General features: G+C 39.5%; 1 protein-coding gene across 1 annotated transcript; it reads right to left on the reverse strand.

Moving 5' to 3' along the window:
* Positions 1 to 544: 544 nt before the first annotated feature.
* Positions 545 to 3,132, reverse strand: gpr78a (G protein-coupled receptor 78a). Its single transcript, XM_004538870.2, has 3 exons — positions 1,994 to 3,132; positions 1,696 to 1,809; positions 545 to 1,288 (listed from the first exon to the last, which is right to left on the reverse strand). Exons 1-3 carry the CDS (start codon positions 2,665 to 2,667, stop codon positions 1,045 to 1,047), a joined length of 1,032 nt encoding a protein of 343 aa, XP_004538927.1. The 5' UTR covers positions 2,668 to 3,132; the 3' UTR covers positions 545 to 1,044.
* Between the last annotated feature and the right edge of the window lie 14,832 nt (positions 3,133 to 17,964).

Genomic DNA, 17,964 nt, shown 5'->3' on the forward strand with positions numbered 1-17,964 from the left:
TGTGTGTATGTGGGGTGTGGGCACGAGGAAGAAACGTGGCTTGTGGGGGTGGGAGTAAGAAAAGTTTGTGTCTCTGCCTATTATTTGACATAATAGCGCTGCAGAGGCTGTTCACACACCAGTGTATGGATAGATTTGCACCATTAGGGTATCTGAAAATCTTCACCGACCTTCGTATTCCCGGCTTTGGTAAGAATAATAAGCCATTACCAAGCTGTAACAGGGATTTAAAGTGCTTAGCAGCAGTTTCCATGGGCTTAAGAGGTAGCAGCAAAAGATTCAAAAATAAGTATGATAGCTTCACAAGATTCTAGATCACAGGTTTCTAATTTTTTCGTTTAACCGTTCAATATTGGATACTTCTTGATTTTTATGCATGAACAGAGACACGTGGAAATATAAGTTTAAAATATGTTCAGTTCATATCAGTTAATAAAAGATCACGATCATAATATTTGACTCACTAGTCTAGACTGATGCAGTATTGCAGTATACACTCACTTTAAGTACTCAAATAGAAGACTCGATTTTCATCTGTGGCAGTGGAGTTTATTTTTGAAAGTGCTCTGATATAACAATTTCACACATCTTCTTTGTATCTATTTTTGCACTCTATTTCAGTCATTAACACAAACAAAATGTAAGCATAAAACAATAATAAATGAGCAAATGGACAAATCCAGTGTTATCACACTTTATAGATACATTTCCACAGTACTAAACATGTTGCAGTTTTCATGTGGTTGTGCATCTCCAGGCAAACTAATGAGCCCTATGGAAACAGCAATCTGTAGAGGCTGAAAAGGCTTCGGCACACATCGGACGTGAGAGGTGCCGTTCAGTATGAATTGTTATGTGTCCTTCACAGCTCTCCCAGTGGAAAATAATGTTCCTTTAACAGTCACATGACACAGTTCTTTGTTAAAAAGTCCTTGAGCAAGGCATTGACTTCTTTCAATCTGCTGACCTTTTTGACTTTAAAGACTGTGACCTTTTACAAAAAAGATCAAAGCATTAAATCATTTAAAAATGACCACATCAAGCTCAAGTAATCCTGGCAAGACAGCTGTCATCTGTGGTGTCAAATGTGCTGCTTGCACTGGTCACAGACAGTAAGTAGTGATCTTTTCCTACAACTCGGCTGATAATACTAACCAGGACCTTCCTGTACTGCTGCCGCAGAAGACAGTAGACGAATGGGTCACTGGAAGCCTTGGCATAGAACAAGCATTTGGTGGCAATGCCCCAGTAACGAGGGATGCGCACAGAGGGCAACAACTCCACCAACCTGTGGGAGTAAGACAGAAAAAGTAAATTCCACTTCCCCGGATGTGTATTTATAGCATGGAAAGTTATGGAAACAACAAAAGGCATCTGTTGCCTTCATGGGGGTTCTTCCCCTGTTATATTGGTTCAGAGGCAAGTTGTTTTATATTTTTACTGTTCAAATAAAGGGTCTAATGCAATCCACTGCAACATTCATACAATGAATGAAACCTTATTAGGGCTAATTATGATGCTGTGTTACAGAAGTAATGACTCAACTTTAAGGAAGATGTATACATTCTAGATATATTCGCGACTTAATATTATAAAATATAGAAGACATTCACATTTTAAAACAAAGTTCAGTCAAATGTCACAACGGACTTGGTGCCATGCTGCCATTCCACTTAACTACACTGGAAGGCTTACCTGGTGATAACATATGGTGAAAAGCAGAGGATGAAGGAGCCAATGAAGACGCAGATCTTTTTAGTGGCGCGCTGCTTTCTCTTCTTCCGTTGCGCTAGGCACCTCTCCTTCACACTGATAAAAAAAACCACATTAATTTCTGACATTAATAATTAATAAACTCATTAACATGTTACCTAATATTACGCAACCGTTTTTTTCAGTATGGCGTAACTGGTAGAGATTTATTTTATCCAATTAAGCTGTTTTGAAATCAGAGGCATGTCAAACTTTTTTTTTTTCAAAGAAAACACTCTACCTGGGGTGGATATCAACCAACAGAAGCAAAGTCTGCACTGTAATTACATCTATCCTCTTGCAGTGTGACTTAGCCACTCTCAAAACTTTCAGGTAAGCGAAGCACAAGACGAGGAGGCAGAGCGCAAAGCTGCTACCGTGGAACAGCGCTGTGAAGGTGGCGTAGATTCCCAGCTGAGACACCTGGTCCAAGTCCAGGTGAACTGTGCATGAGGCGTAAGTGTAGCTGTAGCCTCCCCAGTTCATCATCAGCTGAGTGAGAGAAAAGATGAGAGAGTGAAGCCAGGAGTAGGCCACGATCAGAAAAGCGTCCCTGTAGCGCATCTTGCTGGAGTATCTCAGAGGAAATACTACCGCTATCCACCTGTCCATGCTCAGCGCCGCCATGCTCAGCATGGCATTACTGGTGATAAAAGTCTCGGCAAAGCTGACGACGTGGCAGAACAAGTCCCCCAAGGGGTTTGCGCCACTGACCACCCCCAGAAAAGTGGCAGGCATGTTGATAATACTGAGGAGGATGTTAGATAAAGAGAGATTTATCATAAAGATTCCTGGTACATGGGCTCTTAAATCGCTGCTCTGAACGAAACATAGCAGTACCGACAAGTTGGTCAGCAGAGAAACAACAGCTATTATCACAATGGACACTTCCAGAAGGAACTCCGGTATGCTCATATCTCGTGGTTCGTGTTAGCAGCAGCTGTGGGGAGGATGTTATGGAGAGTCCGCCATGCTCTCTCCTTTTGCCCCCCACCAGCTATGACGGATAGTCATTGCCACGTGCCAGACGCGCACTTGTGAGCCAAGCAGAGAGAAAGCGCTGTCCGGTGCTGAAATGCCTCAACAAACCTTCACGTCAGTGTTGAGATAAATAACTTAAAAGTTGTTTAAGATTTCTAGGAACTCAAATACTACTGATCGCGCCGATTTCTCCACTAATGACAGTAGTTTAGTCCAAATTGAAGAGCTGAGCAAAGGATAACACGAGATTGCCGGGTGGTCTCAGCGCTTACTCGCGATCATGCGCACTATCCGGCGCCTCCTCTCTCACTGGCAATGCCGTGCGCCCTGCACGTGCGGTCGGTGACTGGCTCATGTGACGCTTGAACAATATCCATGCGGGCAAGAGTTAATGTGAGAGATGAGGATGTTGTGTTTGCATCCAGCTCTAAGTTTTTATCCCAAAAGAAAAGCTCAGCTGTGCTGTCTGTAACTATGGAAGGAGAGCAGAGCTTTTCGTGTGTGTGTGCGCGTGTGTGTGTGTGTGAAAAGCTTGACTCATCCTAACCACAGCTGCTTCATGCCTTACTCTAACCTTTTATTCTAGATATGAAGCACATACTCACCTTATAATCGAATGACCTGCCTCAGCAAACAACCCTTTGTCACCATGATGTAACTGTGAAAGCAGATTTGGGTCCCCATAACATGAGTAATATCGGGACCACACACACACACACACACACACACACACACACACACACACACACACACACACACACACACACACACACACACACACACACACATATCTCCATAGCAACAGAAGATCTCTGGTGTCTTCATCACTCTTTGAACTTCATCTTACTTAGCACTGATTTGTTTTTGATTTGTCCTCAAATACCTTCAAGAAGTCATTTGCCACCGCATGTTCATTTAAGTACACTTCTTGAAAGCATCATATGCTGTGTTACGGATCATATGGATTACAAAGGCAGGTTGAAAGGACAGAAGAGCTGGCAAATTAAGAGAAGACGGATGGAACCTGAAAAGCTGAAGGGAAACTGGATTGAGGGGGAGGAGGAACACGTGTGGGAGAAATGAAGAAAAAAAGATGCTGGTTGTTGTTTTATATACACAGTGCAGTTTCAGATTGCCTTTACGGGCAGTGTATTTCCATTTGAACTCTTTGATAGATTTTAATCATCAGTAAAAACAGAAAAATATTACCCCTTTAACGAGTTGGTGGAAATAAGCTTGACGTTACATTACTGTGCCTGATGTTAACTTTTCAGTGTTACATATTCCTACTCAGAGGCTGTAACTGGGGCTTAGTTTGTTCTCATTTTGGCAATAATGACATGTCTCCATCTTGACATAGAAAAAAGCCCTTTTCACTTCAGTGAAAACCAATAACAGTGCTTTAAGTGCAGTATTGACAGGTCTGTTGCACTGAACTGCAGTATTCTGTTTTCTGTGCTAACATTGATTTAAGGTTACATGGATAATTCCTGTCACATGTAAAATCTAATGCCTGCACAGTTAGTTCAAGCACAGTTCAAACACAATGTGTTTGAAGCCTAAAAACATGCGCGGGCTTGTGAGTGTGACTGATGGACATCTTTTTCCTCATTATGCACACATTATTCAGTTTATGTTATCTTAGGGCATGCAAGTGGGCTGTATTTTATTTCCTATTTTCTTCATGTGTTTCATCCTCTGTGTCCCCAAAGGCTACATTTATATTCAATTATTAACAGGTTTCTAGAAGATCATATTTACAGTATGTGCTGCAATAGCCCCAGTGATGTACTTTTTCTTCTTTTGGTGTTTTGTCATGCTGCTTTCAGTGGTATTATTGTTATTGAGTGTGTAATCGAATGGCTAAACTGCTGTGAAGAAAAACCAGCACCTCTCAGTTGCTAAGAAGAAGGAAGAAATATCGGGAGAAATAGCAGAAGAGAAAGAAGGAGAAATTACCTTCAGAAACAACCCTCTAAGTGATCTCATATTCTCACTGGGCTTCTGTGGATGGCGAAGCTGTTATGCCAGTATCAGAATAGTGATGGGGAAGCACTTAAGAAGTCCCACTGGCAGGCATCCCACTCAACCTTGAGCCACTGCCTCTGGCTGCTATGTATATATATATATATATATATATATATATATATATATATATATAGAGAGAGAGAGAGAGAGAGAGAGAGAGATGCTGTGAGTATCTGCGCCATTACGTAACATCACAGTTCCCACAGTCAACAACATAATACAGAGCTCTCTCTTCACCTTAACTTCATCTTTATTAATTCCCCATAAAATATGACAATATTTTTAGTTTCTGTCCATGCATCCATCTGTTAATGTAGCCTTCATTATTACTACTGCACACAAGTCTTTTGTATATATGAGGTATGTATTCCTTTTAATATTTTTTATTCAAGTGTTTGAGAGTTTGTATTTATATTATTTAAGAGTTTTCGCTTTTTTGTTTGAGTACGAGTAAATTTCATTGTGATGCCGTGACAGTGGTTTAAGGACAGTCTCTTATCTCTTATGTTAGGTTCCATCATTCTGATATATGGATCCTTGTAGGTGTACTTGGCCTATTTTAAAATGAAACCCATTGGTTTTTATACATGCTTATTCCACTATGTTTGGTGTAGTACTATAGGCTGCTAGTGACAGAGAGAAGAAGATTGCTCCTTTTTGACAGCTATGACCCTGATCTGTCTGCTCTATTAAAATCAGTTCTACATTAGAAAGACTAAGGAAGGCGCTCTGTGGTGGTGTTGGTAGCATGCCCCTGCTTTGTGATAACTTTTCAGCAATGATGCTGATGGTCATGAGAGGAGAAAAAGAGATGGGCTGCCAAGAAGACAAAGACTGTAACCAAATGTCAGGGTGACTGTTTCTGGAGTGTGAGATTCTGGGTGAATGAACAGGTCGTGACCCTTTGAGCTACAGAACAATCACAAACACTAACTCACTCAGACACTCACATGTCCAGATACACACAGGCCATCAGTTTCTCCAAGGTTCTCTGTCAGTCTTCCTGTTCCTTCCTTCTTCTACCTTCCTATTTATTTCACTCTGAGTCACATGTTAACAGTGACTCTACGATACTGTTAAAGGTGTCACTCTTTTTACACTTGTTAATGAAAGGAGGGGACAGGAGTGAAACTACTTCTAATGATGTGTATCCAGGTCAGAGCATACAGACTCAGGTGAAATCTATGATCTATGTATTCATACATAAGTGTAAAAATGATGCAGATATTTATTTATTTGTTGTTTTTAGATTTCACCCAACAGATAGATGATAGACAGATTGATACTTTATTGATTCTACAAGGGAAACTGTTGTGTTGTAGCATCATAATTAAGAGCAAAAAAATAGTACAGTCTACAATAAACAACAAGTCAGTAGCACAGTTAAATAAATGTGCAATCTGGCAACACATCAGCTAATATAGTGATGCAGCCTCAGGGGGCCAAAGGCAATTTTAAAGGCTTCTGGTGCAGCAAGCACATATTCAAGCCAAGCATCCCCATTCAATCTGAAAGCCACTGTTTACAAATAGACATAAATGAAATAAAACTAATAACAGGCTAAATTTTCATATGACTCTGTATATCATTACAGTAAATAATAAATAAAGTTGTGAGGTGATTGCAATGCAAGTTTTCAGCTTTAATTCAGAAGGTTTTAAAAAACTATTGAATTGCAGTCCTTCTATGTATGGTTCCCCATGTTCAGTGGCTCAAAAGTAATGACAAATGACCAACATGATCATTCATCATTGTATTGTATTGTAAAAAAAATTAAAGAGATTAAAGATCAATCTGGAGTCGATTTTGAGTGTTGAATTAGCATTTTAGAGCAGTTCACTAGAAATATCGATATGAGGTGCAAAAAGATGTCAATGCAAGTGAAAGGGGCCATCATGTCACAGTACTGGGTCTGGGACTCAGTGTTTTTTGATCAATTTATATTCTTGGATTTGTTGTTTCTCATGGTTTTTATTCTCACTATTGTTTTCTGCTTATTTATAATTCAATTCAATTCGATTTGATTTATATAGCGCCAAATCACAACAACAGTCGCCTCAAGGCATTTTATATTGTAAGGTAGACCCTACAATAACACATACAGAGAAAAACCCAACAATCAAATAACCTCCTATGAGCAAGCACTTTGGCGACAGCGAGAAGGAAAAACTCCCTGGTTGGTTCTGAGAGGGGCGGACATCTGCTGCGACCAGTTGCGACTGGTCTTTAGGTTTCTGTCTCTGTGCCTCCCGTGTGTTCCTTGTGTCACGTCTAGTCAAGTTATGTTTTCATGTCTGTGCTTCTCCTTGTTTCAGCGTCAAGTCCGTGTTTCTGTGGCTGTCTACTGTTTCCTGTTTTGCTTTGACGGTCTCATGTCCCATGTTAGTGTTTTCAGTTTTGCTTCTTATCGGTGTCGTTGTGTGTGATTGCTCCCAGCTGTGCTCTCCTCCTGTGTCTCATTCCCTGATTATCCCTCTGTGTATTTAAGCCCTTTGTCTTCCTCTGTTTGTTGCTGAATCATCTGTGTGTCATTTGCGGCATTCCTCACATCTTAGGCGTCTGCTTTCTTTTTTTACTTGTTTCTAGTTTTTCTCCCAGTTTAGTCCTTGCCTTCCTCAATTTTTGTTCATGTTTTGCACTATCATAATTAAGTTTAAGTCTGTTGTATATTCCTTACTGCAGGGGTGAAGGGAGTGCCAAGCATCGCAAAGACCAAAGTCGCTCATATACTGCTTGATTATATTTGTGGACTGCCAATTGCACTGAGTTCCTGCTGCATTGAGCCTATCAATTTTTCCATTTAGCCCCAGGTTGAAGTCACCCCCAAGAACGATTGTGCAATCTAAGTGTTCAGAGAGTGTACTAAAAAATCAGTGGAAGAATGAGGGGTCATCAACATTTGGACCATTTATACTCACAATACATAGCTTTTCGTTAAGTATAGATAGTTTAACGATTAGGAATCCGCCCTCTGGATCTATAACTGTGTCGAGTATTGTGAAATTAATATTTTTATGTATTAAAATTGCTACTCCCCTTTGTCAAGAATTATAACAGGCTGAAAACACATTAGGAAACATCATTCAAACCTGTTACAGGCCCATGAGTCTCTTGTAATAAAACAGTCTGCCTGTAGGTTTTTAAGTTGATTAAGTATTTTTAACCTTTTTTCTCTGGAGCATAGCTCGTTCAGAATAAAAAAGTCTATAGTTTATTTATACAGAAACACCAGGTGAAGACATATACAGTGCGACGGGTCAGGAAGTCCAGGGAAGGAAAGGAAAGGAGTCCACAAAACACACTCCACTCCCACACTCTCCACACTTTGTTCCAAACTCTTCTTCGGGCACTTACGCTCCAATAAACTCCACGCCACACTGCCAGACTCGGGGACAGGACAGGAAACAGGAACAGGTCTGGGAATCTATTCATAAATAGAGCACAATCAGAAACCACTGTAGGGTTGCAGAAACAACGATTACTAAGGTTACTCAATGATCCAGCTAAGAAGCGCACTGAGCCACTGTTTTAAATAGTGGCTCGGCAATCACACAGGTCAGCGGCAGGTTGATTATGCCAGGTGCGTGGGCCAAGGGCCGGAGCCCAACATGAGCTCTGCTCAGGCAGACAGAGGAGAGGAAGGAGAGAGAGAGAGAGAAAACAATAACAATGCAAACATATGGCCCAAAACTAGGTCAGCCAGGAAGACACGGGGACCAAGACAATAACAAAAACTTTAGGAGTGGTCAAATCAACAATATGTTACTTTCTTAAAAAGAAGGAATGCGCTGATAAATTCAGTAATGCCAAAAGGTCTGAAAGACCACAGAAGACAACTACAGTAGCTGATAGTGAATTCTTTCCGGGATTAAGAAAAACAGCTTCACAACATCTTGACAAGTCAAAAACACCGTCAAGGAGAAAAGCATATCGCTGTCACAGTCAAGAACATGCGCTGCAAATTCACAACACGGTGGATACGTCTGGTTACACGCAAGAAAAGACCAGATTAGTCATTGCTAGAAAACATTTAAAAGAAGAATCTACTGTGGTGGTTTAGAGAGGCAAAACAAAAGTTGTGCCGTTTTTCAAAGCCCTAATTGTATATATTTTCTCTCTACTGGCACTTTGACTCACTGCCTTTATGTCATTAGATTATTTTTGGGGTATCTTGAGTCATCCCAAGTCATGTTAGAATTCTGTATAATTTTAATGTGTGTACAAAAACTGTTTGTATGCTTATATTTACAGACTTAGTTCCTCGAAAGTGTCATTGAGGAAAGATTTTAATTGCTTTCAATCATTGCCATCTGCACAGTGTTTGCATTTCTTGCCAGGCACCAAAAAACTCTGACAGGAAAACTGACAACTTGATGGGTCTTTCGACTTGGCATCACCCTGTAGGTTTAGGTTGTGATAAAGTCAAACAGTGCTGTTTTGGCTTCCAGAAAACTAAACGTGTCAGGCCCATGGTAGAGATAAAGTCAATTTGTGTCCTCTTGTTGAGTGTACACTGAGCACATTTTCTGATTTCTCTCTGCTAACACTCTGCCAAGGGTTAGCTATGAAAACTCTATTTGAATCCCAGACCATTAGAGAGCATATGTTTCTCTTCTTTGCAGTTATGCAAGATTATAGTTCCCGTTTTCCTTGGCTGACTAGTAGTTTATTTTCACAAAGATACACTCCAGATGTTTCTTATTTGGAAAGGGGATTTCTAGATGCTGCATCCAAAAATTTACTTCATTACTGTGCATCTTGTCAACAACATCAGTGATGCTTCACAGATGATAAACACCTATAACAGAATGACCATGCTAAAAGCTAAACATTCAGTTTAGAGGATTTTATTTTCAAACAGCAGTAAAATGTTGCCTTAGGTATGTACACCAACTTTACCCACTGAACTCTGTGCCCAAACACAGCAGGCATTACTCTCATTAAGCGATTTAACCAACTATCCAGCTACAGCATGACGCAGGAACACAACGACTGATTACACACATAAAGATACCACATGGCATTAACCACCACATACATTGCCAGTATGAAAGCGCACACTCACACCCACACAGAGGATGCAAGATGTGGAAATGTAGCTGAATTATTCAAAATCCAGAGAAATGCTTGTGCAAGAGGAGACAAGGGAAAAGTCCACCGACTAGATTTACAAAGAAACAAAGAAAGACAGATAAACACACAAAAAGAGAACGAGAGGGGGAGATGCATGAGTCAGCAGTCTGCCAGAAAACAGGAGTTGAGAGACATAAAAAGAGCTCAGAGGATTTAGCTCTCACTGGAGTGCTGACAAAACGCTCACTTTACTGTGGCTGTTTTGTTTATGCGTACTTGTATTGCTTATGTTGTGGGGACCTCAGTGTGCTACACGGTCACATTTTGGAGACCAGCCTTCATACTGGGACAATTTCTTTTGATTTTAGGATGAATTTTTGGTTTCAATTAGGGTACAATGAGACAAAGTCAAGTAATAGTATGGTTGGGTTACAAATGAGCGTAACTCAGTGTTTGTGTGTGCGGCAGTCTGTTTGTGAGCAAAGTCTATTAAACATAGGCAAATATTTCCTTCTATATTTCTTTTAAAATATTTTTTCTTACAAGCATGAAGTGAAATTGTAACTTGTAGTAGCCTTAAAGAGACAATTCAACATTGTAGAAAAAAACGCATCGTAGTCACAAATATTCAGCCACACCCAGAAAGCGGGTTAGCCTAGCATAGCATGAAAATGAAGCAGAAAAAGCACAATGTGTAGCTTTTAACACATTCATGTGTGGAAATATAGATATTATAAAAGAGGCAGCTTCACAGTAATGGCAACACTGAAGTGTCTATGTTATTTTTCTTTCTTTAAAAAAAATAACAGTGAATTATAAAGTGAAAACACTGTAACAATGCTATAAGTGTTGGTTTTGATAATAATTATCACCTAAACCTGAACGCTACATGGAAAAAGGCACTGAGTCACACCTCTTTGTCAGGTGTTTTCAGTCCCATTGTTACATGTTTATAAAATCAAGCAACTACCGACACAGTCTGCATTTACTGTTGGGAATACATGTACCGGTGTTATGTATTTAAAATACAAAATATAAGTAACTGTATTCTGTTACAGCTACTGGTTAAATAGGTGATAATTAGAACAAAGTTACTTTGTTGAAATAAATAGATTACACGGTAGCGTTTTCCTGTTTCATATGTTAGGCTATCCCCTCTCTAATTTTGGAAATTCCACACTGGTGGAAACCCAAATAAAACATGCAATGAGAGGCTCTAATGTTAGTGTCCTGTTAATGTTGGTAGTGTCAGTTACACAATGGACCCGGAGCCAGGACATCAAAACCAGCAACGCACGGGCAGGAATGCATTTCCTACTTAGAAATTCCGACACCACTTTATACTTTAATTGAAAGGAAGGTTGTGTATAGGAAATGAATTACTGCTGTACCATGTGTGAAACTAAATAAATAAATAAATGAATGAATAAATATTTAAAGAAGAAAGGGTTGGGAGAAATCTGACAGTGCAACGCAAACTCTGTTTGCCAGCAACCAATCTGCTCTCAGCGTCAAAAGACTCCACCTCCAACATCTGGAAGTAAGTTCTTTTTTAAAAAAAAACAACAAAAAAACAAACAAACCTAATATTAGCCTGCTGCAACTACCTTGTTTTAGTTGTTGTAGCTACCTGGTTTATTGCCACTTCACACAGTATCTTCGATGTACGATTTGTGATTTATTACTATTACTGAAGGCCACTCGGCACCGAGCTAACATTGTTAGCTGGCGTTAGCTGAGGTTAGTTCATATATGTGCAAACTGTTAGACTTGATGGATAGCATTAACAACCTGCTAGCTGCAAATAATCACGTGCAGTCCTGAAAGCAGACAGAAAGAAACATATTACTGATACAGAAATAGTTTAAAAAGTGCAGCCTTACCTTATGTTCACCCTACTGTTACTCATTTTATATTAAGATTTAAAAATCTAGTAACCATGTAAACCTTTTGGAATACAAGCATGCTGATCCACACAGGTATGCACACAGGTGTACACACGGGTGTTCACAGACGTGGACTACACCTTTCTTGGCTGCTGCCTCAAAGCACATTGTGCGCTGTCTATCTTGCGTGCTGCACAATATCGTTTATTATTTAGTATCTACTGTTATCTACTGCTAGCTAATTTTTTGTGATGGTGCTGTTTTTTTGGGGTTTTTTTTATTATGTTGCTCTTTGTTGTTTGCTTTCTCTTCTGTTTTTTTTCTCCATACAGGTGATCCAGGTGTTTGTTTGTTTTGTTTTTTCTTTCTTCCCCCCCTTCTCACCGTCTCTTCTCCCCTTTGGTTTTCTTTCTCTCCCTCTCTTTCTTTCATTCTTTCTCCCTGTCCTATCCCCCAGTCATGTCTGTCCCGTTTGTCGCAACTGAAAATAAAATAAATTCATAATTATAATAAAGGTCAATCAAATGGACCAATATGGCAAGGCCATGATGATCCACTTGGTAAAATAAATCCGCTTGGCATCTTTCTTGGCCTTAAGACAACAATTCTGATGGCTAAAGATCCTAAAGGGACACAAAAAAAAAAAAAAATCTAGTTGGTATTTGTAGCCTTCAGTAATAGTAATAAATCACACAATAGTACATTCATGTAGTTGTAAAAAGCTTGATAATATATTAAGTAATCCAAAGTATTCAGAATACATTACTCTCATTGAGTAACTCAACAGAATGCATCACGAATTACGTTTGGGGGCATGTATTCTGTAATCTGTAGTTGAATACATTTTAAAAGTAACCTTCCCAACACAGAACATGTGTGGGTAACTGATGACAGAGGATAAAGCAAACTAAAAATAGTGGCCGCAGTCTGAAAACCAGAACAATGAGCAGGAAAGACCATAAAATGTTATAGAGCAGATAAGATGCTGCATACTTGGTTCTTTTACTGTCCATATGTAACTCCTTACTACAAGCTAACCTTTCACATACCAGTTTTGGGAGCTGTTGATAACTTGAAATGTTGACAGTGGGAGTTCAAAATACAGACAATATCAGATCCGCTATCATGAGTGTCTGATATTAAAACAATTCTTGCATAAGTTTTAAGCTTAGTGAATATTTATAAATACTGCAATATCAAACAGTAGGAATGCCAAGCACATTCACAACCAGAAATATTAAATGAGAGGTCTTCCAGAAAAGGGCACCGTGTCTCCTACACAGTTTCCAAGTGTTTTATAAGCTCTGCAGTTAGTGCCTAAGGGCTATGCATCTGAAAAATAGACACTGGTGACTAATTTTCCTTCTGAAAAACAAACTAGAAGTCAAAGAAAGAAGAGTTACAGGGAGGGCATCAGCAGCTCTGGCATATGTGCATATGTTAAATGCATGAAATAATGAAAGTAAATGTGTATTCACTCTTTCCCCTTTAGTATAATCAAAAGCAGCACATCTGTCATTTACTAAACCCACGTGGAACCACTGTTAAAATGGGTTGATAGGACGTATGTGTAGCAAGACAAAGAGAAAAACAAGTGAGAACTCATCTCCTGTCACTCTGAAAAAGCCAACTCTGAAGTGACTGTGGACTATTTCCAAAAAAGATTTCAATAAAAACAGGCCATACTTTGAGAGGAATGCTTGGAATTTAAGCTCTCATTAAATTTTAGAAAACCGACCTCTGGGAAATATAATCTGAAGTGTCCTGAAGTGCACGTCATTCCAAGAATAGCTTTGCACTTCACTGTGTGATAAACCAACTTAATATGTTTGCAGAAGAGGAAACAAGAAGTCTATTTTCAGCAAAACGCTCAACACAACAGCACATGGGTGTATTTAACTTTTTTCTAACACTAATTGTCCAGTTGTGGAGCATCACTGTGTGAAAAATGTGGTGTATTGCTGTGTTATCATCCATGCTGAGGATGTTTGTGTGCCTGTGTGGGAGGTAGGTTGAAAGACTAACAGATTCACTCTGTAAAAGTCTGGTAGCTTTGTCTTTTTGTCTTTTTAGAGTAAATTGCCCACGTTAGTAGTGATCAGTAAGCCATGAGTCATAGAGAGTAGGATTTGAGACAGATGGGTGTAGTTAGGGCCTGTACTTCTGTAACACCACAATTTAACAGGGTTTCTTTTTTTTAAGCCAGTGCAAGCTGTCTATGCCAAATGCTCCAATCTGTGGTCTTGACCCTTAAACTTCCTCTAAATATAAAAGTTTACTATAAACGCAGTCTCTTGCTAGAGGTTGCCAGTAACACAGGTCAAACCTAATACTGTCAAGTGTTTAGTGTTACGGACGTCTCCAGTTCACTTCCTCGATTGGACGAAAACCCACAGATATGCACAAATCCAAAATCAGAAGGGTTTTCTTTTCTTTTTATTATTAGATCATTAATTAAACAGTTACATTCCCTACGAACAGATAAATTCATCCCTGGATATTCCGAGTGGCACATAAAGGTCCTGTGTGTGTTTTCAAGCATTGAGGAGATGATGTTGCTCAGCTTCCATTAAGTGCTGCTGATGGGACTCAAAATGCCATCAGGTTCTGAGGTCACTGATGACTCACAGTTTGACATTATAAGGGACGTTATGATTAAAGCCTAATATGAATATCTGTTAGCCCTTAACTCACAAAGCATCATAAGCATCATCACCATTTTTCTGTGAACATGTAATTGAGCTGACGGTCCATTTTTCCCCCTGGCTGCCTCTCCTGGACGTCTAAGGTCTCTGTCTCTGGGCCTTTACCCTGGACTCTTACCATAAACTGAACACTGACAGATGGGAGCTAAAGTGTGGGTGGCTTTGAATGAAACCCTGGTGTGGAATGAGCGGAAAAAGAGTAAAAGAGGCAAGGATGAAGATCCCTGAAAAAGTCCTTGAAAATTTAAGAATTTCTCCAAGATGTGAAATATCCCGTGTTAAATGTGCAGCAGTGAGATGGCTGGAAAAAAAAAGAGAGGTTGTTATTTATTTCACTTCAACACCAAGATATCAGATTAGATTGACAGCACCTTGGTAACATTACATCACACGTGTCATCAGACTGTGATTCAAATGCTGATGACGGCTGAGTCATAGAAAACAGAAGACCACAGACAAAAGCACAAATATGGAAATCCATCTATCCTTTGTAAATATCAACACTTCACCGAGTTCTTTTGATTCCTCAGAGGCATCCAATGGAAGACAAAACACTGCTCAGTAGACCATTTAACACTTTATTACTTCTAGAAGGGACATGCGTCCTTCATGACACGTTGCCACGGATCTCAAAATGGTGGTGTGGCCCTAACAGTTTTATTACAGAAGCTCATTCTAGTCTAAACAACAGTGTCTCAGTAACTTTCCACTAGAGATGGTCCCCTCTTATCTACATTTTCCCAAGCAAGCGTGAGCGAGAGTCTACAGCTTTCTACTCCCTAAGGACACATGGTCTCATGCCTTTATTTTTCAGGGCTGTGTCCACTTAATACTACACTATATAACTTTATAACACTTATTAATAAAAAAGCATAGCATTACTGAGGCACTGTAAATTATTTAATCCCAACACCTTCCATTTTCTTAAAGTGTCACAGGGCGAGAGGTAACATACTACCTAGAGATATCCAGGTTGTATATTATGAAAACCTTATATATATATAAAAAAATCAATAAATAAAATAGTTCCATCTGTGTACAATTGATCTTATTAAGAAAGTGGTTGAGAAATTATTTAACAACAAATAAAAGTGAAAAGATACAGCAACAGTACAGATCAATACATGAAAGTTTGACGTTTAAGATACAAGGCGTTATAAAGAATATCAAAATCTGGAATAATGCAAGAGTGTTGTGTTTAAAAATCTTCAACATCAACAATTTTTTCCACATCTTAAAAGCACAATCTTTGGATTGGATAGAGGAAAAATGGGATGTTTTACACCCATGTGATGTCTCAGAGTTAATAAAGAATTCTTTTTGTTTATAGCAAATGAGACATTATCCCTATATTGTTTTTAGCACTATGATTAGCACTTGGAATTCATCTATCCTTCCATTTACTTATTTTCTTATCCCTAGCCTATCCCAAGTGTCACAGGGCGAGAGGTAATATACACCTAGAGATATCCAGGTTGTATATTATGAAAACCTTATATATAAAAAATCAATAAATAAAATAGTTCCATCTGTGTAGTTCCACCTGCACGATTGTCTCTCTGACAGTCTTACATGCTGTTGAAATGTTTAACTGTCTCTTCTGCTTTAAGTGCAAAAGGATGCAATCAGAAACCAGAGCTATATATAGACTTCTATAGTGCAGCAGTCCTTCAAGATGAGCGTTTGAGCAATTGCCACGTTGGGAGGAAATTCTTTATTCTCCACCTGCCATCTAGTGGATTCTTTGGGAATCATAAATTGTGTTTATTTCAAACTAAACTATATTTGGCCTCTAGATGGCAACACACTGACTGGGTTGCATAGGGAATGCACTAATCTAAAGTACAAACAGTGTACAGAAGAGTATATGTTGTGCTTTATATGCATGCAGAGATATCTGTAAAACTCTGGCTTTACTGTAAAAACACATGGCCTTTGTTGTTGAGTGAAAGTTTATATTTAGTGTGGGCTTAGATATATTGTTTTAGTGTGGACACAGCTGTGTCCTCTGTCTGCCTTACTGAAGTAGTCTGGCGCTCAGCTATAACAATCTGTCTTGGCAAGACTAGAAAACACCACCCACACTCCAACAACTGCTCCATCAAGTCACACGCTGAGTGCAGCACAGAGAACCATATTAAAATCAGTCTGCGAGGACCGGCTGAAATGGTAGTTATTTGTTCACAGCAGGAGTCACTTATTAGCTACATTTCCTCCCTGTTTTTCCTGTTTGTGAGCCCAGCAGCCAGTCTTTCCTTTTTGTTCTTCCAGTTTGTCTTTGCTTCCTTGGCCTCTGCTTGTTCCAGCCAACAGTAACCAGACAGAGTCTATGTTTAAATAAACAGGAAGGGTTTTCTGTCTGGGCTCAGTTTATGATGTGTGGACTTACAGGGAGTTCAAGTGGGTTACAAGGTCATTTCTGAGGTCATTTCAGCATGGAGGAAGGCTTTTAGAATGATAAATAAACCAAAACAACACTATTCAAAAGTATAAGCATATACAGCGGGGAAAATAAGTATTTGACACATCAGCATTTTTATCAGTAAGGGGATTTCCAAGTGGACTATTGACACAACATTTCCACCAGATGTTGCCATCAAGCCAAATATTGAAGTCATACAATCAAATCAGAACATATAAGTATACAAGTTAAACCATAATAAATAAAGTGAAATGACACAGGGAATAAGTATTGAACACACTTTATTCAATACTTTGTAGAAAAGCCTTTGTTGGTGATTACAGCTTCTAGACGCCTCTTGTATGGATAGACCAGTCGTCTGCATTGCTCAGGAGTGATTCTGGCCCATTCTTCCACACAAACGGTTTTTAAATCTTGAAGGTTCCTTGGGCCTCTTTTATGAACTTTAATCTTCAGTTCTCTCCATAGATTTTCTATGGGATTTAGGTCAGGTGATTGACTGGGCCATTCAAGCAACTTGATTTTCTTTCTTTGAAACCACTTCATTGTTTCCTTGGCCTTGTGTTTGGGATCATTGTCTTGCTGAAATGTCCACCCTCTTTTCATTTTTAGCTTCCTGGTAGATGGCAGCAGATTTTTATCCAGAATGTCCCGGTACATCTCTCCATTCATCCTGCCTTCAATAATATGAAGTCTGCCAGTACCCCTTGCTGAAAAGCAGCCCCAAACCATGATGCTTCCACCCCCAAACTTGACTGTTGGTATGGTGTTCTTGGGGTGGTGAGCAGTGCCATTTCTTCTCCAAACATGGTGTGTAGAATGACTGCCAAAAAGTTCAATTTTGCTTTCATCTGACCATACTATAGTCGTCCAATAATCCACAGGCTTCTCCAAATGCTGTTGCGCAAATTTTAACCGAGCCTTGACATGCTTTTTGTTCAGCAATGGAGTCTTGCGTGGTGAGCGTGCATGGATGCCATGGCGGTTCAGTGCATTGCTTATAGTTTTCTTTGAAACAACAGTACCTGCTGATGCAAGGTCTTCCTGAAGTTCTGTCCGAGTGGTTCTTGGCTCTTGGAGAACCCTCCTGATTATTCTTTGGACTCCTCGGACAGGG

The sequence above is a fragment of the Maylandia zebra genome, linkage group LG6 (assembly GCF_041146795.1).
Source record: "Maylandia zebra isolate NMK-2024a linkage group LG6, Mzebra_GT3a, whole genome shotgun sequence".
Classification (NCBI taxonomy): domain Eukaryota; kingdom Metazoa; phylum Chordata; class Actinopteri; order Cichliformes; family Cichlidae; genus Maylandia; species Maylandia zebra.

What these genes read in the sequence shown, in the direction of transcription:
- gpr78a (XM_004538870.2), bottom strand. Translation starts at nt 2,667, where the DNA reads ATGAGCATACCGGAGTTCCTTCTGGAAGTGTCCATTGTGATAATAGCT. An exon ending in TTGGTTGATATCCACCCCAG is followed by an intron (nt 1,810 to 1,993) that starts GTAGAGTGTTTT and finishes TTTTTTTATCAG; the next exon opens with TGTGAAGGAGAGGTGCCTAG. An exon ending in TCACCATATGTTATCACCAG is followed by an intron (nt 1,289 to 1,695) that starts GTAAGCCTTCCA and finishes TTACTCCCACAG; the next exon opens with GTTGGTGGAGTTGTTGCCCT.